The 25,356-nt window shown below is 36.3% G+C and overlaps 1 protein-coding gene across 6 annotated transcripts in view; it reads right to left on the bottom strand.

Annotated features, from left to right (window-relative positions):
- The window catches only part of LOC123541791 (aminopeptidase N-like), an 88,532-nt gene that overhangs the window by 33,504 nt on the left and 29,672 nt on the right, over window positions 1-25,356 (bottom strand). For 5 of the 6 annotated variants that reach the window (XM_053531355.1, XM_053531359.1, XM_053531357.1 and 2 more), the window contains exons 3-11: window positions 13,431-13,754; window positions 12,248-12,458; window positions 10,501-10,656; window positions 8,803-8,920; window positions 6,634-6,754; window positions 6,032-6,186; window positions 4,656-4,769; window positions 4,068-4,202; window positions 543-608 (exon numbers count right to left, since the gene is read on the bottom strand). In XM_053531355.1, the coding sequence (XP_053387330.1) occupies window positions 543-608; window positions 4,068-4,202; window positions 4,656-4,769; window positions 6,032-6,186; window positions 6,634-6,754; window positions 8,803-8,920; window positions 10,501-10,656; window positions 12,248-12,458; window positions 13,431-13,754 (1,400 nt within the window). Of the gene's footprint in view, window positions 1-542; window positions 609-3,472; window positions 3,608-4,067; window positions 4,203-4,655; window positions 4,770-6,031; window positions 6,187-6,633; window positions 6,755-8,802; window positions 8,921-10,500; window positions 10,657-12,247; window positions 12,459-13,430; window positions 13,755-25,356 lie in introns of all 6 variants that reach the window. The other variant, XM_053531356.1, reaches the window with a different exon arrangement.

Below are 25,356 nucleotides of genomic sequence, written 5' to 3'. Positions count from 1 at the left end.
TTTACCTAAATTGTCATAATTGTACTGTTAACATACATACGGCCGTGAATGTACATCATTACACTATAATTCACTTAATCCATTGTGACATTCGTAACAATCTATACTTCAACATTCCTTACAATGTATATCGGCGTACAAAGGTTTCTGAGTTGCAACATTCAATTTACCACATGGAAGTTAGAAGTTGTCATCTAGGTGCATGGAATTTGAAATTTCTAATATAAAATATGTGATATAGCAATTTGTATTGTGGCCGATGATACCCTCCATAGTACTTTGTCTGTCATAAGCTTTTACCTTATGCACGGAATATGCCGATTTTACCCGATAACTATCGATGTCCTTTTAGTTTCAAATGTGTCACAACTATCAGGGTCGTTCTAAGACATTCTCTTTCGTGTGTATGCCAGTTTCGAAACAACAATTTTACTACCCTTTAAATTGGTTAGAAAGACACGGCTTTATCGAAATAAGCTTAAATTTGACTTAATCTTACAACAATGAACAACAACAACAAAAGTACTGTCCTTTTCTCTTACCGTAAGTCCATGTTGAAACGTGGCGTCCCCAAGGAAAAATCTCATCATTCGAATAATCGACGCTCCCTTAAATATGCAAGAGATAAGTTTAACTTATTCATGCTTTAATAATCAAAATGATATTGATAAACAATATTTATTTAGATAAAAGTCCAAAGGTTTATTTTTTTTAAATCATACTCATCATATATATCATATAATTAATTTGTTAATCGAATTATTTTCAAAAAATTCTTTTATTACTGTTCTTGCAATATGTACTATAGAAGGAAATGATATTCAGACTCAATATTTCTTATTTTACAAAATATACATAAAGATTTACTGTAACATGAATATGAAGTGCGTGGTTTTGCAAAAAAGTATTAGATTTTATGACATAAAGTACAGCTAAATTCGTTCTATTTTACATGTACATCACATATCTACTGCGGGGCTAACACTTTAGAGAGCTTTTTTGCATACAGTTAAAACTCGATATCTTGAACTTGCTTATCTAAAAATTCCGGCTATCTCGAAAACATTGTCAAGTCCCATCCCGAAAACACGTGCACAGAATATCATTTAAGTCGAATTTCGGTTATCATGAAGTAAAACGCTCGATCTCTTGGAATTCGAGATATTAAGTTTCAACTGTATTTTACACATTACATTTTGTTGTACATCCTGAACATTATTTACATTATATACACAGTTACTAATTAATAAATGATCCTTCCGAATTTAGAAAACATTGGCAAAACTCAGGAGACGTGCTTTTAAAGAATATATTCTACATAAAATGTCTAGCATAATAAGGCAACTCAACATCTAACAAAGCCATAGATACAATAAGATGCGACAAATTTAAACACATCAATTCCAAAAAGAAGAAAAAGAACAGTTAAAGATAGGCAGTCATAATATTCAACCATGTTTCAAAGTTATATACCAGAGTTTTGAGAGCAATTTCAAACTTCTTAGCAAACTTCTTAGCATTTGATTGGTTATTTCTGAGCTTGAATTGGAAATTGAACAAAGGCGAAGTAGCATTCTGAGAATGGTTTTGAAACTCAGTTTTATTACTTTGGAGCCATGTCTGGCTCTTTTTAACCAAACATGTCGTCTCTTCCCCATCATGCATTATATATCTTACCAATATCGGACCGACATACTTTTTTTAATTTCGACCTGATATCGAACTTTGATCGCTATGTAAAGTAGGAATTGTAACTAAAAATACAAACTTCAAGTAGATATATGTGTAGCTAACTGCATCAAAGTACATAGTCTAAAAAAAAATTTCAGATATCATTTTCTGAAAAAGAGTTATTTGAGCTGAAAAAATATGATCCTGGGTAAAATATCTGGCAAACTAGAAATGTGTCCATGGGACACAGATGCCCCCACTACATGACAAAGGACTCAATTTTTTTCCTAGGTCAGGGGCCATAACTCCTACAATACTGAATGAATCCGGACGCGAAACCCCAGGTGCACAACTGCATATGCTGACCAACTTTCCTGTAAACTTTGGTGACTCTAGGTCAAATACTTTTGGAGCTAGGCGCGACACAACATTAAAATGACCAATTTTTAACTAAGTCAGGGGCCATAACTTCTACACGACTGAATGAATCCGGACGCGAAACCCCAGGTGCACAACTGCACATGCTGACCAACATTCCTGTAAACTTTGGTGACTCTAGGTCAAATACTTTTGGACCTACGCGCGACACAACATTAAAATGACCAATTTTTAACTAAGTCAGGGGCCATAACTCCTACACGACTGAACGAATCCGGACGCGAAACCCCAGGTGCACAACTACACATGCTGACCAACATTCCTGTAAAGTTTTGTGACTCTACGTCAAATACTTTTGGAGCTAGGCGCGACACAACACTAAAATGACCAATTTTTACAAAGTCAGTGGCCATAACTCCTACACGACTGAATGAATCCGAACGCAAAACCCCAGGTGCACAACTACATATGCTGACCAACATTCCTGTAAAGTTTTGTGACTGTAGGTCAAATACTTTTGGAGCTAGGCGCGACACAACATTCTCGGAAGGACGGGCGGACGGACAGACGGACGGACAAGGGAAAATCTATAAGCACCACCCCCCCCAAAGTGGGGCATAAAAATGGAGACAACTCCGCTAAAACTGTACTGTAGGCTTAGGTGGCTATGTACATAGAATCTCTTTTTACCTCTAGGCACGAACAAATCATGCATAATAAGAAGCAATTACGGCAGAGATCAGCACTTTGAAAAGAAAAAAATATGTAAAGATCAAATCATTTAATGCCCTAGGGGAAAGTATGACATTTTTGTGGTGAAATTTGTCAACAAACAGACGATTTTTTTTAAAATGTTAAAACACACAGAATTTCACAAGGTAAAATATGTTGAGAAAGCTATTGCTGGAGAGAGAATGATCTCTGCTACCCATATATATGCGTCAAAGTATGAGAAAAATATCTAGAAATATGAGAAAATCAAACAAACAATTTCAGGACTATTAGATGCATGACTGTGTTATCATATATAGCAGGTAACATAGATAGCTTACTTTTCTATTGCACTGGTATAACATGGACAGGATTATGATTGACAAACTGTTTTCGTTCAACAATTTCACTCTATAAAAAGATTGTTCCCCTTGTGTAAAGAGGGCTTAGAGTAAGTCTCTATGTAAAGCGCTTTTGAACGTGTTTATCATGAAAAGGGCGCTATATAAATCTGGTGCTGTATAAATCTGGTATAATATATCAGTTTTACAAAGTAAACGCGATATTGGTCAGAGAGTGGTTAGGCGTTGATGTCTAATTTCGGCTGATACTGGACCAATATCATAAAAACTTCCATGTGCCGATATTGGTCCAATATTCCACTGTTAGCTGGGACATAGAATAACAGAAACGATCTAACAGTCATGCAAACCTTTGCGTATGAAATACTATCAAATATTTCATTGATTTCCTCCGGACGTGACACCGGTACATACACTGGATGTGACGAAATGAGCCCATCATAGTTAAATACAGCTTGAAGTTTGCTCAGAACAAATTGATCAAACTGCGAGAAATGGTAAATATACATGCATCCGTTGATTAAATTATCACGTAAAATATACGATATTACGAATTAAGCAAAACATAGAAATGCCTGAATGCGAAAAAAACCTTAATGTATATAGATAAAGAAGCATTTCTTTCGCATTTACCCCTAGATCTACGTTATAAGTCTTTATGTCATATGTGTTTTTATGTTTCTTTCTTTGTATGTTTTGTGTTTCGATGCATGTTTGCTTCTGAAATTTTGTAAAGCTTTCCGGAGTCTAACGACTCACTCGCACGAAAGGTATTTAAAATATTTTATCAAATCAAAACAATAAAACACATTGAGAACTGACATTTCAGACTTACAACGTTGATATCAATTCTGAAAAGCAACAAAATCATGTTAGCTACAGGAACTATCGGGCGCATGCGTATCTGTAGGAACTATCATGCGCATGCGTATCTGTAGTGTTTACTTTTGCGTATGAAATCCTGTCAAAAATTTCGTTTATCTCATCCGGATGCGCTACTGGCACGTACACCGGATGTGACGAAATCAGTCCATCAAAGTTGAACACGTCCTGAAGGTCTTCGACAACAAACTGTTCAAACTGTTAACAACATTCAACATATTAAGATAATATATAAGTAACTTAAATTTAATTTCTAAATTTATGAAACAATCATTCTCTAACTATACATGTACAAATACATAAAATGCTGTTTTCTGTGACTTTCAGTTATAACAATAATACTGAACTAGTGAAAATTCTGTCAATTTAAAATGAGTCAATCAAAAAACATACACAATCAGAATGTCTTATTGTCTTGCTTAAATTAGTGATACGATCTTCGGTCACAATAAGCAGGTAAGGCAAATAAGCGCCATTTAGTTTCAACAAGTTTTGCCGGAATGGTTCGATCTGACAGAACAGTGCACAGCTCCAACGTCTACCAAGATTACATGCATAATAGTTCATTCGTTTGTTGGGTCATTTGATTTATCAAGCTTTATAAAGATATTTATCAAAAACTTATTTTTCCATTTACAAATCAATAAATACCATTTTCCAATCTGGATGCACGTGGTCGACTCCCATGTACTCCACATAGCTGGCAAATCCTTCATTCAACCACAGATCGTCCCACCATGAGGGTGTCACTAGATTACCAAACCACTGTCAAGAATAGATACAATAATACTTTAAACCTTAAGGCCGTAAGAGTGTGAAGTTAAACAGATTATGTAAGCAGTTCGACAAACACTTCTCTTGAGTCACTGTAAATAAAACTAGAAATGTGTCCATGGGACACAGATGCCCCCACTACATGACATTAAAATGACAATTTTTTCCCAGGTCAGGGGCCAGAACTCCTACAATACTGAATAAATCCGGATGCGAAACCCCAGGTGCACAACTGCACATGCTGACCAACATTCCTGTAAACTTTTGTGACTCTAGGTCAAATACTTTTGGAGCTACGCACGACACAACATTAAAATGACCAATTTTTTTACTAAGTCAGGGGCCATAACTCCTACATGACTGGATGAATCCGGACGCAAAACCCCAGGTGCACAACTGCACATGCTGACCAACATTCCTGTAAACTTTGGTGACTGTAGGTCAAATACTTTTGGAGCTATGCGCGACACAACATTAAAATGACCATTTTTTTACTAAGTCAGGGGCCATAACTCCTACATGACTGGATGAATCCGGACGCAAAACCCCAGGTGTACAACTGCACATGCTGACCAACATTCCTGTAAACTTTGGTGACTGTAGGTCAAATACTTTTGGAGCTATGCGCGACACAACATTAAAATGACCATTTTTTTACTAAGTCAGGGGCCATAACTCCTACATGACTGGATGAATCCGGACGCGAAACCCCAGGTGCACAACTACACATGCTGACCAACATGCCTGTAAAGTTTTGTGACTCTAGGTCATATACTTTTGGAGCTAGGCGCGACACAACATTAAAATGACCAATTTTTACAAAGTCAGGGGCCATAACTTCTACATGACTGAATGAATCCGGACGCGAAACCCCAGGTGCACAACTACACATGCTGACCAACATTCCTGTAAAGTTTTATGACTCTACGTCAAATACTTAATACTTTCAGAGCTACGCGCGACACAACATTTTCGGACGGACGGACGGACGGAAGGACGGACGGACAAGAGCAAATCTATATGCCCCCCCCCCCCCTCCCCAAAGTGGTGGGGGGCATAAAAAATCAAATAAGGAAACTAAGAAGCAAATTGTACAAGACATGTTAGAATGTAGGAATAACAGTGTTTACCTCCCTTGATTACCGGCTCTAGGCACTTGTTTTAGGAATTCAAAAAGTAATTGAAAGTTAAGGTCAAATTTCAAAAAAAAATAAATGTCAGATTATAATTCAAGTACTGACAGACCGACGTACCTGGTGTGCAAGTTCGTGCGAAACGACCACGGCAACACGCTGTTTGTTACCTTCAGATGACACACCAGCCTCGTACAACATGGCTGTTTCCCGGTAAGTTATTAACCCCCAGTTCTCCATAGCACCCGCCGCAAAATCCGGAATTGCAATCATATCTGAAAATAAAATGTCCAAAAGATGCGAGAGGTAAAATCACATTAAACATAATCAAGGATGATAAAACAACAGGAACTGTAAATGAGTACGTGGAATTTCCGCACTGTATTAACTTTCCAACTTATTAAAATACAGGTCAAATCTTAGAGAAGACAGGTGTTAAATCAAACAAATTGAAGAGAACATCAAATACGTCTGAAACCCGGTATCTCGTATTCCAAGGGATCGTGCGTTTCACTTCGATATAACCGAAGTTCGACTTAAAGCGATATTTTGTGCAAGTGTTTTCGCGTAGGGACTTGAAAATGTATTCGAGAAAACCGAGATTTTGAGTCAAGTGAATTCGAGACATCGAGTTTCAATTGTATTATAAACGGAGATGCAGCGATTAAACAGGAATAATTGAAATGTAATCAGGGGCGAAGCTGGAGTACAATCGAGTTTACCTTGTTTCGGAAGCGGGTAGGATATGCTGAAGTATTCCTCAAAGAATGTCAATATCTCCACACCAACTTTGAGGGAATATGGAGTTTGTTCAATGGCTTCTGGTCTGGCCCAGGCACGGTACTGAAGTATGATCAATTTTTTTACTTATTTAACACTTACCCTGCTAAATTTCTATAATGAACTTGTCCATCTTTCAATTTGGACAGTACCATTAACTATTTAAAGGGATGCTTACCAAAACGACACTGACTGCATAGCGAACAGTGCAGATCATGATCAGACTGCATGGATGTACAGGCTGATCATGATCTACACTGGTCGCAAAGGCAGAATCAGTCGTGTCCATCATGATAATGGTAAAAGAAATGTACAAACAAACTTTGCTGTTTCGATGGTTTACGCTCCATGCAGAGTGACTGTAGTTTGACTTATAAGATACGATACTCATATTGACTTGGTTTGTCACGCCAACACAGTTTCATTTCATATGGTTACTTTCCACTATTTCATGGTGATTGCAGACATCATGTGACACTTCGGGCATTATTGAGACACAAGAAGGAATCTAGGCAGAACCAAAGACTTTCTATAAGCAAAGCCGTTCATCCTTATATGAAATCATTTCACATCCCAAACGAGATGTTGAATCAACAATGGCGAGGGGCAAGTGATTCGAACAGTCAACGACCATAACAACTCAGGCACGGTGGCCGCTACAGAGCACATGAAATATATACAACACTGTTTGACAGTATGTAGTCTGAGCGATAGGTTTCGGTTTGGTTTATACTCTAACAAAGATGCTGCATATCTGATCCCACGTGACTATTCAATACCGTTCACACTGAGAAAATCTGTCCGATACAGGTAACATTTTGCCTATACAATGTATTTTCTTTATTACATGAATGATTTTCATAGGATAAAAGAGCGTCTAAGACAGCAAAATGAGTGCTTTTTTTCACACAGAGCGTCTGCAATCAGTTCTCGTTACAAATTCTTTGCCCAAATGCGAAAGTGTGTACGTTAATTAATAGTATTTCCTCGAAAAAGCAGTCGGGCGAAATGTTTGAGAAAAAATATGAAAAGTGATAGACGCTTTGTGCGGAGAAAGCACTAATGTTGCTATCTTCCACGCACTTTATCTTATTTAAATCCGTCAAATAATAAGAAGAATATAGGCAAAAGGTTACCCGAATCGGGACGTTTTCTCCGTGTGCACGGTGGGGTTGGCCGCCCTGGCAAAAAGAGTTCTCCATTTAATGAAAAAAAACGCATTAACCCCAATGTTCCACTGTTACTCTTGTAAATTCAAACTAACTTGGACAAAACAAATAACAGCACATTCAATCTTAAACAAGAGCACCGCAATGCGGAGCAATAGACGCCCGAAGGTATGACCTTTGCCCCCTAAGTGTGACCTTGGCCTTGTAGCTAGCCATCCAGAACATGCGCTCTGCACATCGTGTCGATGTGGTAAACATTTGTGTCAAGTTTCTTCGAAATCCTTCAAGGGGTTTAAGAGTTATAGTTCGATGACCTTTGACCCCTAAGTGTGACATTGAGCTTGAAGCGATACATCCAGAACATGCGCCCTGCACGTCGTCTTGATGTGGTGAACAGTTGTGCCAAGTTTCTTTACTTCAAGAGTTACAGAGCGGACACGAAACAAACTCATATGACTATTGACCCCTAAGTGTGACATTGACCTTGAAGTGAGCCATCAAGAACATGCGCTCTGCACGTCGTCTTGGTGTGGTGAACATTTGTGTCAAGTTACTTTGAAATCCTTCAAGGGGGTCAAGAGTTACAGAGCGGACACGAAACACACTCATATGACATTTGACCCCTGTGACCTTGACCTTGAAGCGAGCCATCCAGAACATGCGCTCTGCACGTCGTCCCGATGTGGTGAATATTTGTGTCAAGTTTCTTTGAAATCCTTCAAGGGGTTCAAGAGTTACAGAGCGGACACGAAATTGCTAACGGACGGACGGACGGAAGGACACCGGGGGTATAACATAATACGTCCCTTCGGGCGTACAAAAAGTACAATAATAAGAATACTTTAAAATGAAACATTGAAAGAAATGGTAAATGGTATAATAATCGAATACAAGTAATGTTGGGTTACAAAAACTGATACGGTAGTACATGTATATTCTTACCGTTACACCGTTTTCTGTTGTATTCTCGGTGTAATTAAAGTCACAGATGATAAAAGCAAGAAGATATGTTGACATTTTCGGAGTTCTCTGAAATTTATCAGCAATCCAGTCATCTCCCCTAAAACGAGAAAGCAACTCTCAGACATGGTTTGTAAGAGAAGTATTTATGTTTACCGTTTGTTTGTTTATTTGTGTAAAACATCACAACGGCACAACTCCATGTCATATGGCGACCTGTCAGCTTTTATTGGTGGGGAAAGACCCTAGGTGGCCCCTCCGAGAATTATTTCAACCATGGGCAGGCACCTGTGCAGAACCACCGACCTCCCGCAAGCAAACCGGACTGCTTCTTCCCAAGAAAGAATTCTATACCCTAAGCAAGGTTTTGAAGCTTCACCGGTTAGGGGCAAGTGATTCACCAGTCAGCAGCAGAGGCTCCTGTTTATGTTAACCTTTAGCCTGCTTAATTTCTAAAATGGACAAGTCCATCATTTAATTTGGGCAATACCATTTATAATTCGAAAGAGGTTTTCACCTAAAATTGACTTACTGAATAGCGAACAGTGCAGACCATGATCAGCCTGAATGATGTGCAGGTTGACTTTAGGCTGATCATGGTCTGCACTGTTCGCTATTCAGTAAGTAAATTTTAGGTGAACACCCCTTTCGAATTATAAATGGTATTGCCCAAAGGGAGAATCACTTCCCACCAGCAGACTGAAGATTAATTATCTGATGGTCTATATATAAACAGTAATATATCGTCGTTTTGTTTTGCTGTAAAGGTTATAAATATGCATATTTTTTTCTGTTCAAAATGTCTTAAGTCACCGTTGAAACATGACGAAAATAACTTCGAAACAGAAAACTCGTCTTCTCGTTCATACATAATTTCTTTACTGCGGCAAAAAAAGCACAAGTGGCACTTGCCTTATTTGTATGTTTTGTGTGTTTATTTGACGCACGAACAGAGATCTTACATTTTCCCTCCCGGCTATGCCACACTTCAATATTTTGTAGCTAGTGGCCGCTCGAAGAAATAACACTTATATGTAAAACGAAGGAATTCTCTTTTTATTAAATGCAATTTCATTGTCTTGTTTTAACTCTTAGTTCTGTACCGGTGAACGTTTCATACATTCTTTCAATATATAGTTCATAATCTCTAGAATGAAACATTCCGTATGCCAAACTGTAATTCAAAGTGAACTTTACTCACCTTCTCTCACTTGACAAAACAGGGGTATTAGAAATTGCGATTTTTGATTCTTTTCTCACAAGAGTAACGTCAAATTCTGCTTTGAAAGCAGGTTCATCTTGGCAAGGGAAAACTTTCCTGGCGTCAATTGGCGCTAACAGTGTTGTGGCTAGATATCTGGAATTAATCAGATCGTTTCTTTTTTTTTTTTTTCATACGAAGAATGTTTCATAAACCGGAAGAGCTTCAAAAGCGCCGCATGCCTGGATGAACCTGCTCATCAAAGCAGTAGCCAAATTTGCAGTGAATATTCATCTTCGTTCTGAAACGGAAGTATGGGATAGGAACCAGACAGCAGTCGATGTGTTGCACCGGAAGTCAGTATTATTTTTACTGTACCCGTAATCCTTTGTTCTTTCCATTATTTGACGGCTGTAGTTCCACAAAATTGCATATTATATGCTAAATGAAGGTACAAATAATACGCCAGCAGATATTACCTATCGATTTTATTTGTTATTGGCATATTTGAGATAGACTTCATGTGTCTCTTTCGCACCAGAGTGACTTCGAACTCTGATTTGATGGCCGGCTCATCGAGGCACGGAAACGTCTTTCGAGCGTCTGTGGGTTGCATCTGACTCGTTGCGATATAACTAAAACAGATTATTATATCAAATTAATAAAACATGGGGAAAACTCCATAATAAAGTAGTTCTTACTTTAAAACGTCTAAGATATAACATGCATGACATGCAATGAAAACGCTAAGGAATATAGTCTACAGTTAAGTTCATACCAACCAGGTTCTGTGGATATTGTTAACCTCTGGTCAGTCTATCTTCATTTTTGTCGATGGTGGGGTACACATCCTGCCCACTAAGCTGATTCATGTATCTATACTGTCTAGACATGCAGTGACAATAGTTAAATGTGGTTACATGGGCTATGTAATGGTGAAGCTTGAACGCAAGAGGATATACTGTCTACAAATATGGAAGCAACTATTCTAGCATTCTGCAACCAAGATTTCTGAAAATGGCGACTTCCGGTAATACTGAACTTCCGGAAGTTGGTAAATCTGTAGAAGCAAGCATCGCATTTGCTACGTTGATGACAAATAATTGATTTGAGCCGCGTCATGTGAAAAACAGCATAGTGCGTTTGCGACCAGCATGGATCCAAGCCAGCCTTCGCATCCGCGCAGTCTAGTCAGGCACCATGCTGCTCGCTTTCAAAGCCTTTTGCAATTAGAGAAAGCATTAGTTTGCATCTAGATGCGCAGGCTGGTCTGGATCCATGCTGGTCGGAAATGCACTATGTTGGTTTTCTCATGGTGCGTTTCTGTTTTTTTTTTCATTTTCCTATATATTGTCGGAACGAGTTAACGTGCACTGAAGGACGTACACTACACATGCATGAATAGACACACGTACAATAAATCTTCATTAACTCATACATACAGTCCATAAAGCAACTGGCCTCAAGATCGTTCGACAACAAACAAAAAATAATTGTTTTTAGATATCTTCAAATAAATGCTGTATTTCTTAAGAAGGCTTTAAAACTTAATTACTTACAAACTTTCTGTTACGGAAACACATGAGAATTTGCTGTTTTTACTATTTTTTTACGATGAAATCGAAAAGCATTTGTCACGCTTTTACTCCAGGTAAACTGTCTCGTTTATAAATATCTTTATTTCGAAGTCATTATTCACTACTTCAGCTATAGCTCTATTGGTTACGACGACGGGAAAATGTCTTTATTGCCGCGGCGGTCTGGGGTTCAATTCCCAATGCGGTCATTTTTTTTTCTTGATTTGGAATTTTAAAAATATTTTAGAAACAAAAATTCATATTCTAATGTTCATTATATGACCAAACTTCAATCTGAAAGAAAGATTATATTTAGCCAAATTTGGAGGTCAGTGCCTTTAAGCATATTTTTCAGAGAAATAAAAAAAAAATTGCATGCACAAAATTACACCACCGAAGATATAAGAACAAGTTTAGACGCTGCAAAATAAAGCACGTGCAAGGTCGTGAACACATAATGCTAAACAGAAGTTTACGAGCTTTCTCCTTATTCACATCGATACAATTTAAACTTTCTGTAATTTGAATTTTCGTAAAAGACTGTTAACTTAGATACATGCTTTAAAACTGTTTAAATTATCTAACAGTTCTGTATTTCTTATATTATATCATTCTGTATAATAATGACAATTTACTTGTGTATACATACATTTTTTCGTCCCCTCTTGTGTATGAGCTAAGGTACAACCCTGCTAAATCCGGCACCAGCGGACCGACAAAGCTGGTAATATCGACGGTATAGTTTTGTCCAGCCATAAGTTCTTTGGTTGTGTAGATGATAATAAACTGTCGTGCAGTGTCAAACTCATGCCTGTTGTACAAGCCCTCAATTTCATTCTCGTGAGTCACGGATATTGAACCTGCAAAGTAAGTGTTTTCTGTCACAAGCGACATACCTTTATATCCGACCTACTGCTTATGACGAATTATCGTACAATGCAAAGTCGTGCAATATTACCCCTGCATGAACTCGTGCATATATCCACATACAAAGTTAATAACCTATAAATATCAGACATAATACTTTTTTTTCATTTATCTGACATATCTGATATTAGATTTATTTCTTGATTCTTCAAGTACAAATTTCTTACTGCTATTAAGTTATCGTTCGTATATATATTTTTATACATGAAGTATCATTGCTCACGCAACCTAACGTTTTAAAGCGAGATGTCCTTATAAACGATATTTTCGTTGACATAACCATATTCGGACATACCTTTTCGTTCGACAATCTGCATATCTGACAGCTCTTCATATCGAACATATCATACACTTAGTATCTGATATCATATTTTTACGGCATTCTTTATGATTTGTAAGAAATATCAATGCTGCCTGTAAAAAGTTAAAACAATAAGGAGATATATTTTCCTTGTTCTAAGTGCATGATACAGTGGTACGTTCGCTCGAGGTAAGATATCATCCCATCGTTTGACTGAGCGTAAACCTCGAGATAAGATGTTTATTTTTTTAAGATTAAATTATCTTGAGCGCACGATATATAATCTTGGTCACATGGCATCTTATCTCAAGCACACGACATCTTATCTCGGCCACACGACATAGTATCCCCGAGCACTTGACAACTTACTTCGAGGTCTCGACATCTTACCTGGAGGTGTATGGCAACTTATTCCAGTAATACGATCGGATGACATTTTTTCTCGAGAGCACAGCATCTTATATTTGATGCACGACAAATTATGCGAGCACTCAGGGGAATTTTAATCAAAACGTATGTGTGTTTCTGCAGAAAAGCACCGTACAAAGAATATGAAAAAAAAAGATACAATATACAGTAAAAGTCGTTTATTATCCTTACTTACCCGTAATATTCAATTTGTTAATATGAAGGGTAATGTTGTTGGCATCTTCCACGCAGTGAAACAAAATCCTGACCGACCCGTTGAAAGTGAACTCTTCCGAGTTCATGGTGTACATATGAGGCTGAAGTTCAACTGTATACAACAAAGGGTTGAGAGCCGTGGGAAGCCGAACATCCAATACGGCAGGGGTCGCTGTTGTAGTTGCAACGGAAGTGGGAGTTGTTTGTGGTGGCGTCGTTGTTTTTGTCGCCTGCGTCGGCGCCGTCGGCGCCGTTGGCACCGTCGGGCATGTGGCAGAGCTTCCTTGACTGGGACATGCTGAGCCTAGAATGTAAATGGAACAATACTAGTCTACGTAAGTGACAAACTGCATAAATTTTGTCAAATATTAATATCTAATGTCTTTTCAAGCGTCCGTTTTATCACCAGCTTTATTTCCTAGACCGCTTTGCTTTCTCGCAATTTCAGAGAATACAAAAATAAGACCTTGCATTACGTGTAATTCAGGACTCAAAGCAACACATTACATGCTTAATCAATACCATTGATAAAAAAAAGGAGCTCCAAATGTTTGTTTGTTTGTTTTGGGTTTAACGCCGTTTTTCAACAGTATTTCAATCATGTAACGGCGGGCAGTTAACCTAACCAGTGTTCCTGGATTCTGTACCGTACTAGTACAAACCTGTTCTCCGCAAGTAACTGCCAACTTCCCCACATGAATTATCAGAGGTGGGGGACTAATGATTTCAGACACAATGCCGTTTATCAAATAGTCACGGAGAACATACGCCCCGCCCGAGGATCGAACTCACAACCCCGCGATCCGTAGACCAACGCTCTACCTACTGAGCTAAGAGGGCGGGCTAGCTCCAAATGTAGTATCAGGAACTTTATAACCTTTTTTAATATCTTCACTAGTTTTTACTTTACGGTCATGGGGACTGAGTGTTCTATTTTAGATGTCGGCCACCTTTTGACACTACTATTATTTTTGCAAAATCAATTTTTGACTTTATTTGTAAAGCCATTGTTACAAAACTTTCAGAATATCCTAATTATCAATATAAAAGAAATATTCTTATGCAAAATTTTGTAAAATGTCTTGAAAAAATGTTGTTTTTTATTATGTATTATTGGAAATAAGCCTTCCCACTTCCCAAAAATGCTAAAAACATTTCAGAATCTGTACCAGCTCTGGTCTACATAGATTCCCTTTTACATGTGAAGTGCATTGTGACCGAAGCATTTAGCACATTTCAACCCAAATATTTCCAACAGACCTGTAGACTGCACAATTGCTTCAGACTGACCGACGTCATTTAGGGACGAGTTATCTTCCTTGATTTCTTTAAAAAGGACTCCAAGCATTGCAACCGAGGCAACCATGCAACCAACAGCTGTCACACTAACAATAACCATTCCTAATTTCTTCAGACGCGACATTCCTGAACTTCCTAATTCTATCATCCCATGTCTGTCACTTCCATTTGGACTATTTTCAGGTGTGGTAACATTAAAGCCTCCCATTCGTTTTTGAAATGACCGTTAACCAAGCACGAATATAACAAAAATAAGAGAAATTTAAAGCAAAATTAAGATTCTTAAATAACCTACAAAGATTATGTTACAATTTTAATTGTTTATGACAAACTTTATCTTTATTACAAATTAAAGAATACTTAATTTTACAGCCGTGATAATCTGAACAAGGTTATTACATACCAAGGACCCTGTAAACGTTAGGATTTGGGCCCGTATTCATCAACTTCTAAAGTTTAAAACTTAAAGTTACACTCAAGACGGAAAATTTTCTATTTGCCTTAACTTTGTATATATCAAAATCACACAAATGAATTTGACTCAGCTGTTTGAGGCTTTAGAACACACTTGCGTGCAAAGTTTCATCACAATCTGTTATAAATTTAGAAATGACAGAATAAAAATAAAATTTAGCGTTCCAATGTCTATATCAAAGTTTCGGGCGAATACAGGCCATGGTAATAAGTAAACTAATAACTGTTAGGGTACTGTCGGCTATAAATACAACTTTGAATCTTGTATCTTGTAGCTCAAGAAAGTTACTGACGCTAATTTATCAAAAGATCTATTAGGAGTTTTGATCTGATCTTTTATTCATTTATGTAGGATTTAAGACAGCTCATAAAACGGGTACTGTGAAATCATTAATATTCGTGGGGGATTAATTTTCGTGGATTTCGTGGTTAAGCCAATCCACGAAATTTAATCCCAACGAACAAGTAAAATTCCCATTCATTTTATGTTCAAAAGTTGAAATCCACGAATTATTATCCCCACGAAATTGCTGTTTTCACCAAAAACCACGAAATTTCATGCCCACGAAATTAAATGATTTTACAGTATACACAGGCCGATTATGTCTATTGATACACCGATTTCACTGAAATTCGTACCATAGTGGCTTGCTCGTTTTAGTTTGGTAGGGCCTAAAACGTCATTTATCTACTGAATTCAATTGTGTAATGTTTTCCAGTCTTTTTAGACTTCTTATAGATTTCTTACCAAAATCAATCCCTACCCCCACCCCTGACTTTGCAAATACATACCACCTTTTCACACAAGAGCAGGACGTATGGCATAACGTAGATTTTCAGTCGCTATGAAAATTCTAAAATAAAAAAAATAACGACACCAGGAACTACAGAACGGTGCAATTCAAGGACTACCTACGCCAAATCGGAAGTGCCTACTCTGTGTTTCGAGAAGTAGTCCAAAATGTAGTTCCGTATTGTTGATGTAATATGATACAATGAGTCATTAGAAGGATTGTGATTTAGTGCTATTTCTTTATATTATACAGTTATTGACTTATGTTGATGTCAATATGTGTTTTTACGGACCTGTGAAAATGATATTGACAGAGGACACAGTCCGAGGTCAATATCACTTTTACAGGTCTGTAAAAACACATATTGACCGAAACATAAGTCTATAATTGTTATATTATATGCCCTTCTCAAATGCACTCATTTGACTGGCCCATATTTCATACATATAGAAAACGTGATATCACAAGAGTCATTGTCACCTTTGCGGGTCAATATCGCTTTTTTGCGGACCCGCGCGTGTACCAATCAAATGAGCGCATTTGAGAAGGGTATATAATATAAAGTTTTAAAGTCTGATGCTTTTAGAAAAGATCTAGACCACTTTCTTTGATCTTTATTCATTGAGGAAATGTTTACACACGGAGAAATTTATGAGGGTGTTATTCTTCAAAACAGAGTATTTTGTTATGTGAAACAGAACACCTCGATGTTTTATTTTGTTATTATCATCATTATTTTTTTTATTATTATTATCATTATTATTACTACTACTACTGCTTTTACTACTACAACTACTATTGGAAAGAAATCACGTTATACTAACCGGCTAAACAAATGTATTGATTTCATAACATTGAAATAGTACTGCAGATATTGTCTTAACCCTTAGCCTGCTGGCGGCAAGTGATTCTGCCTTTGCGACCAGTGCAGACCAAGATCAGCCTGCACATCCGTGCAGTCTGATCATGGTCTGCACTGTTCGCTGTTCAGTCAGTAAATTTTCAGTGAACACCCCTTCGAATAATAAATGGTATTGTCCAAATTGAATGATGGACCATTCCATTTGAGAAATTTAGCAGGGTAAGGGTTAAGATTTACTTGTTATTATGATCATTGAATAAAGAAGAAACTGAATAAGTTTAAGGTAATCTAGACTTTGATAGTGCATGAGCTAACTGGACCCACACAAAAACTAAATATAAAATATCATAGTACACACATTTTTGGAGAGGGGAGGGCGTATAATTAAAAATAGGCTATTATGCAATTTAAGGGTACACTCTTTCTGTTAGGACTATCATAGTAAAAGGCACGGTGTGGTTGTTACAGTCTCCAAAATAAACTGCAACAATTAGTTATTCAATAAATAAAATAACTAGAATGTGTCTGTAGGACACAGGGTGTGCCCCCACTGGTACATTTGTCACAAATAAGGGGAAATAATTCAAATGTTTGCAGTCTTAAGGGGGTAATAGAGCCTAAACTAACATTTTATGAAAAGGATTCAGTATTCTAGGCCATATACTTTTTGAGCTATGAGCATCACAAACAAAAAATCTACTATTTTGGCTATTTCAAGGGCCGTAATTCTGTAATAAGCACTAAAATTCTCAAGAAGAATGCCAAGTGTGCAAGATAACATCGTGATAAAGATTTGAGCAAGGTTTCATGAATTTACATCAAATACTTTTTGAGCTATGCACATTATTAGGTGAAAATGTGCATTTCTGACTATTTCAGGGACCATAACTTAAAAAATTGGGGGTGGAGCCTGCCAAAAAGATAAGAGGTGCGCAAGTTTAAATAATGATAAAGACAAGTTTTCATCTATTTATATCATATACTTTTTGAGCATCACAAGGTGAAAATGTGCATTTTTAACTATTTCAGGGGCAATAACTCTTGAAATAGGGGGCGGAGGCAGACAAAAAATAGGAGATGCGCAAGTTCATGCTATGATAAAGACTCATGCAAGATTTCATCCATTTATATGAAATACTTTTTGAGTTAGATGCTTCACAAGGTGAAAATGTTGCATTTTAATTATTTCAGGGGCCATAACTCTGGAAATAGGGGGCAATCCCAGATGAAAAATAGGAGGTACGCAAGTTCATATCATGATAAAGACTCATGCAAAGTTAAATCAATTCTTATTAAATATTTTTTGAGTTAGGCGCGCTACAAGGTGAAAATGTGTAATTTGACTATTTCAGGGGCCATAACTCTAAAAATAAGGGGCGGAGCCAGATAAAAATAGGAGGTGCGCAAGTTCATATCATGATTAAGACTCATGCAAGGTTTCATGAATCTATATCAAAGACTTTTTGAGATAGGTGTGTCACAGGATGAAAATGTGCATTTTTGATTATTTCAGGGACCATAACTCTTAAAATGGGGTGCGGGGCCTGACGAAAAACAGGAGGTGCGCAAGTTAATATTATGATAAAGACTCATGAAATGTTTCAATCAAATACTTTTTGAGCTAGTAGCGTCACGAACTTCGGACGGACTCACGGATGCACGGACGCACGCACGGACAAGACCAAATCTATATGCCCCCACCACTCATGGGGGGGGGGGGGGGGGCACAAAAACAGTGTTATGGGGATGAAAGTATTCGTTAAAAGCGCTTACCGGTAAAATACAGGTGAACTTTAATTTATTCAAATTCTGTTATGTGTATGCAACCCATGATTACAATAGGTAACAGTTAACGGCCACGCGCCACACTTTAGCACGCAAAACCACAGGAATTTTATATAGAATTTTATATAAAATAGACTATTTTGACAGGCGTCACTGTTCGTAGTCAGGATTTTCATGCTTTTTCAATGACAATTTAAGGTTAAAAGATAGGACTGGAGCAGGTCTTTTAGCCTGGAGCAGGTCTTTTAGCCACTCAGGGCCTCCATGTCGTTATTACCTATATGATAACCGATATATTGTCCCCCAAGTGAAATATATATAACCTCTTCACAGGTTGATAAGATTCGTAACCATAAAACTTCTAATACGTATGCAATCACTCATGATTATTTATATCATGTAATAATGTGTCGTTACCCTATTTTCCTGTTTGAACAAAGTGTACACTGTTGTTGGCGAATGTATGTAATATGAAATAAGGGAATGCCTCAATCGGGAATCGTTACAATCCATCAGCTTGCCCAGAAATATGCGTTTGTATCAATTTAAAGGTAGATTTTGGAATAAAAAACAATACTGCAAATATTTGTACTGATGTGCATGACGTTCCGGTTCAGAAAAGTTATGTGGATGCTTATTACGCACAAGGAAAATGCGTATTCTTCCAAAATATCCGAAGTCAGACGCTCTGTGCATGTGCCGGAAGACCTCATTTTTTAATTCGATAGTATATCTCATTCGGTATATATCGCATGTTACCGTAGAGGGATCGACCCCGCGACGAAAACCGGTAGGATCGATTCCCTATTAACAGTGTATTTTAAGTTTTATTGTAAAAAAAAAAAACTTAATTAAAAACCCCTGTATCATTTTGCTGGACGGAACATCATATTGACAAAATTGATCTTTGAATTATCACGCTAAATATTTTTTAATTCGTTTTAATTCCAAATTCAAACTTAATAGTATATGTTAAAATGATATTAAGAAAATGTATTTTATCATTTTTAGATACGAATCGAAACCATAAAATCGCAGCGATTCTGATAAAGGGAAGTAAATGCTACAATTTCGTATTTAAATATTTTATCAAGATTACACGCCCTTCGTTTATGCACCTCAGACGGCTATGAACAATTTGACCATTTACTTTGTTCTTTATTTTCTTGCAATATCATAATTCATCCAATATCTTAGATTTGTAACGACGGTCAATTTATACATTTTGGTTCCTGGATTCTGCGATAGTGCTTTCTGCTTGGCTTACACGAATTAGAGAATAATGGAGGAGAATTAACTTCAGATCTGTTTTCTGCCAGATCATACCGGGAAAAAAGCTCTTCTGCTGAGAATCGAGCTTCAAGTATCTTGTTATTTTCATTTTTTCCCTTATACCCCTACGAAAAATACGATCTCATTCTTCACATTTGAGACCTGTTAGACATGTAGCCAAAACAGGAGCTTGTATAAAAACATATTTGTCACATGAATTTGCACGAGTATTTCGTGCGCAACTTGCAACTCCACGGTGTGATAACGCCCGTTACATTATTTTTTTCTCCATTTCTAACATCATACGTGGGCCTCCGTGATCGAATGGTTATGGTCACTGACCTCAAAGCACTCCCCCACCCCCCCCCCCCACAACCCTCCAACCCTGGGCGTTTAATTTTTGGGTCTAGTCTGGTGCCCGTCCATTATGAACTATTTCCTATAGTGCCTTACTGGACTATTACACTGGGGTCATGGGTCAAAAAGCGGCTGACATTAGGACCTGAACAATAAAAAATGACTAGACTTTTTTCACGAATGGAACTCAAAATAAGAAGATTGGAAGTTGTTTGGGTTTTTTTCCAAATCGGACTGAACTGAACTGAACTATTTTCTGTTGAAAGGTCAAATAATGTAGATTAATGTCACGGAGGACATAACTCTTCGATGTTTGACCAAAACTATTAATAACCATAAATAATTTTCATAATCTGATATAGCAGAAAACAGGCGTATTTATGCCGTCTGAACATCAGGGAGATTATTTATTATGTTTGCATTGCATACAATCAGATCTTTACAATATGCAATAAATAATACTCCATTGGGCAGATTTATGGCAATCGTGCCACTGAGTAGATTATATACAGTTCTTTAGAACAGTGAGCAAGATAAGTTGTTTCAGGGAAGAAAAAAATATAAATCATACGCTAAATCAATCTATCAACTGACGTCATGAAAAAAATAATATACAAAAGAAAAATAAAATATATATATACATATAAAAAAATAATAAAAACCGTATTCATCTCTCGTGACTCTATATTTATTTCTTTATTATTATCGTTTTTTTTCTAAGTTTTCGAGTGTTTATTCACTTCTCTTTTTAATGTTTTACTCATACTTCAATGGTATCTTTTACTATGCATTATTTTTTTAAATTTCCTTAAAACTTTTCTTACTATCATAAATTGGTTTTATTCTTTTATTTTATTTTTCTCTCCTTTATCCACTGGCACCAGACCAGACAGAAAATGCCTCTGTACATGTTATACCTTACCCCTAGGTATCATATAAGAACCTATATGATACCTAGGGGTAGGGTATAACATGTACAGAGGCAGTTTCTGTCTGATCTGGTGCCAGTGCCTTTATCTCCCTTATATTGTCTTCGCTTATTTCCTTTCATCACCCATTACGCCATCCGCGCAGTCTGGTCAGGATCCATGCTGTTCGCTAACGGTATAGGGTTTAAAAGCGAACAGCATGGATCCTGACCAGACTGCGCGGATGCGCAGGCTGGTCTGGATCCATGCTGGTCGCAAACGCACTATGTTGGTTTTCTCATGGCGCGGCTTATTTGTCGGGATACATTGCACGTTACATTGTATATGGTTAACAGTGCGTAATATTACATGGTTCTTTGTATAAGTCACCGGTTCATAGCGTGCTATATAACCAATCTATTCAAACGATTTTACTAGGCTATTTAGTTAACAACTTAAAATTTAAAGTGTGAAAATAGATTTCTTCTGAAGTCAATTAGTCTAGATCTAATATAACACTTATTGTATAGCTTACTGGCCAGTAGGAAAAATTATTGGCCCTCGACCCTCGGTCCATCGGATCTCGGACAATAGTTTTTACTACTATTCAATCTATTCAATAAGTGTATACTATTTTGTAACAATCGGAAATGTTCATATTCACACAGAAGAAAACAGAAAATCAGATAAAAAGAAAATTAAAGAGGATTCTTTTTAGTTTTTAAAAGTCAGTTATTTAATTCAACGACAAAAATTTATTAAACAGACTAGAATTAGATTGTCTGATATGTTAAGAGTGCAGATAGAGTTAGTAATCTATTATACAAACAGAACGAAATGATTAAATGGGCATTTTCTCCTTAATTTTCTTATAACTTGAAATTCAAATCATCACTTTATCTTGATGTTAAAAAGATAATCACGCATATAACGCTCAGCTGAATATTAAGTGTTTAGCAAAAATTTAATTTTGTTGTGTCATTTTTTTTTTCCAAAATGTCAAAATCCATCTTCTTTAAAATCAAAAGAAAACGCACTGTACATATTTGTTTACATCTGTGATATTGTCAACAAGTAATTCTACACGTAACCACGGTATTTCACAGGATAATAAAATCAGATTAAAAAATGGCAAAAATTTAATCATTTTTAACTTCTGAAATTTGATAACTCAGACCACATCGTTAATTAAAATATTTAAAACCTTTTCAGCATTTGATACGGTATATCAATTTTATGATCTCGTCTTAAAATTAAAGGGCATATAAACTTAGTCTCACATCTCAGTACATGTTGAACTAATTTGAAGAAATATGTATATGTAAACAGGTCCTGTTGCTGTTTTGTCGATTATAATCTGGGGGGAAAATTTATATGTATGGCGTATGAGTTCGGACACCACGTGCTATTCACCAGGGTAAACCAATCCAATTATACTCGAGCAGTTCGTGCGTATAAAATCAGACGTTACGCTATCATAAACGGATTTCATCACACACAAAGTCGCGTCTTATTTTGTATATAACAAAAACTATATATATTTACATTTTACAAAGAGCTTCCTTTGAGCTTTCTGTATTTCTGAAACTAGCAGCGCGATTGGCGTAAGCAACAGTGTGATTTATGACACACCTGGTCTACTGGTCGAAAGAGCTTTCTGCCGAGCCTGTCAAAATTAACATTCCAAATATTTCTGTTAATGTATATGTGTATGTACTTTTGTTCCTGCTAATTTTCGAAGGGGAGTCATTGAACTATTTTGGAGTGTTTCTATTTGTAAGATTTATCTTGTGTCTTCCCTGCCATGAAGATGCTTTTCAATTCTGCTATTCATGTAGTAAAATGAATAGTAATAATTTGCCTGCTATTTATACCATACCTTTCGATTCAAAAGAAGCCTTAACATTTTGTATGGGAGAGCTATTTATGGAAATATGTAATAGATTTTAATCCTTTATACTGATGTATCATATCATTATAAAATTTTAGATGTCTAAGGATAACTTATAAAATAGATTGTTATTATTACATAAAGTAACTATCACACAAGGTCCAACCGGCTTATCAGACACCACTTCGTCACCTTTAATCATTAACTCGTGACTGTAAGTTATTTTACTATTTTTTAAACTGAAGCTACTAGAAGAAGAAAAGTATTTCAATTTTAAGTTCTAACACGTGATGACTAAGATGTCATTGTTTGAACACATGTGCGGTGGGGGGTGCGGTCATGACTGTTTGTTGCAATGAGGCTGTAAATATTATCATTGTTCATTTATGATATTGTTGTAATAACTATTATATTTTTATTATTATGTACAGCGCCATTGAAAATATCATTTATAAAAAAGGCGTTTAATCAAATTGTTCAGTTTCAGTTTTGTGATTGCATATGTCATGTTTTGTTATTTTCCTACATATCTGCGATGTGTCACATGTTTAATTGTAAAGCGCCTTTGAACGCATATTACATATGAAAAGGGCGCTCAACAAATCTGGTATAATAATAATAATAATAACAGTAATAATGATAATAATAATAACTTTATTTAAAGAGGATAACATATTTGACTACTGCCAGTCTAACATACCCTCCTCTTAACATAATGTAAAAAAGTCATCCTCAGTATATGTAGCATAGACAGTGAAATGAAAGACATGTATTGAAATAACTTATTATGAACAAATTAACAGCATGTATTTTAAAATCTAGACAATATTAGATATTACAAGTTGTTAAAGTATAATGTCTACTTTAAAACACTAAAGCTTTTATGTGAAAATAATATGGGAAAGCGTTGGATTACATTTAAAAAGCACAACTATTATTATTATGTCTGTATGAAATTAAACAGATGTAATGGCAGAAGTAGCCTTTACCAAAACATAACATAGTATACAAAAATGTGAACACTGCAATTTTATTTGTGATAAGCCATCAAGAGAGAAAAAAATCAAAAATAGAAAAGAAAGAAAAAAAATCAATTGAAGCATGTGTGGTCTGATAATCAGCCAGGCATGTAAATTAACGACATAACAAATATTCATAACGCAAATTTCAAATTTATTACCATCAACATTTTATGTCATCTCTATATTTACAATTTATACTTTATACATAATTTAGTAACTAACTTTAGACCCTACGTTATAATTAATAACGGACCGAGATTGATGATGCCGCAAACATACGGAAGACCGTCGGTGACATTTCAAATATTTCATGATTTCTTAAAATCACAATTCAACGATTTCCACCTCACGATTTCTCGATTTAAACTTTACGACGCTATGTCTGTTAAGAGTTCACGATTTGAATTTCATTACTGTAAAAGCAAAAATATTTCACGAGGGTTTACATTTCGCTATATTGGCCAGGCCCTACATACCGCGAAAATTAATCCTCGCGTAATTATCCACCATTGGCATAATTCAAATTCAAGTAGGAGATCATTTTTACAGTTTTGCGGAAATTGAACCTCGCGAACATACTCAAAATTTAAAATTTGCAAAATTTTGATCCAGCGAAAATACGTGCTTTTACAGTACTCAAGTCTTACTATTTCAAGCGGATTTCACGAATTCAACTTCATTGTTTAATATCAATATTTAAAGTTCATGATTTTTCGATTTCTCGATATCAATATTTGAACTTCACGATTTAACGGTCTCACAATTTCTAAGTTCAAATATGAATGTTTAGCTCGTGAAATCAATCAATCCCGATGATGAAATCTTGACGAAATTAAGATATTGTGGAATCATGAAAGTAGTGTTGCAGATGTATACTGGCAAATGCTAAAGTATTGTATAGGCCTACTGAATACTAAATTCTAATATGCTTTCCTCTGTTAAAACACTCTTACGCTAGAATGACGTCACGTTAACGTGCGGTGACGTCAATGTTTTTGTTGCGACCAAGAAAGAGCGCTTCTATATTTATTCTACTGTTTTAGATTTAGAGCATACTAGAATCGAAATAATTTATAGCAAAAACCGTGTTTTAACACTATTTATACAATCGGGCGGTAATACGTCGTACAAATAATTTCACTCGGGTTACGCCCTCGTGAAATTATTACGCCCGAGGTATAACCGCCAATCGTGCATAAATAGTGTTAAAGCACTCTTTTGCTATAAATTATTTCTTAATTC

The sequence above is a fragment of the Mercenaria mercenaria genome, chromosome 19, assembly GCF_021730395.1.
Source record: "Mercenaria mercenaria strain notata chromosome 19, MADL_Memer_1, whole genome shotgun sequence".
In the NCBI taxonomy this organism is placed as follows: Eukaryota; Metazoa; Mollusca; class Bivalvia; order Venerida; family Veneridae; genus Mercenaria; species Mercenaria mercenaria.
This window is presented reverse-complemented; position numbering and strand designations above follow the sequence as displayed.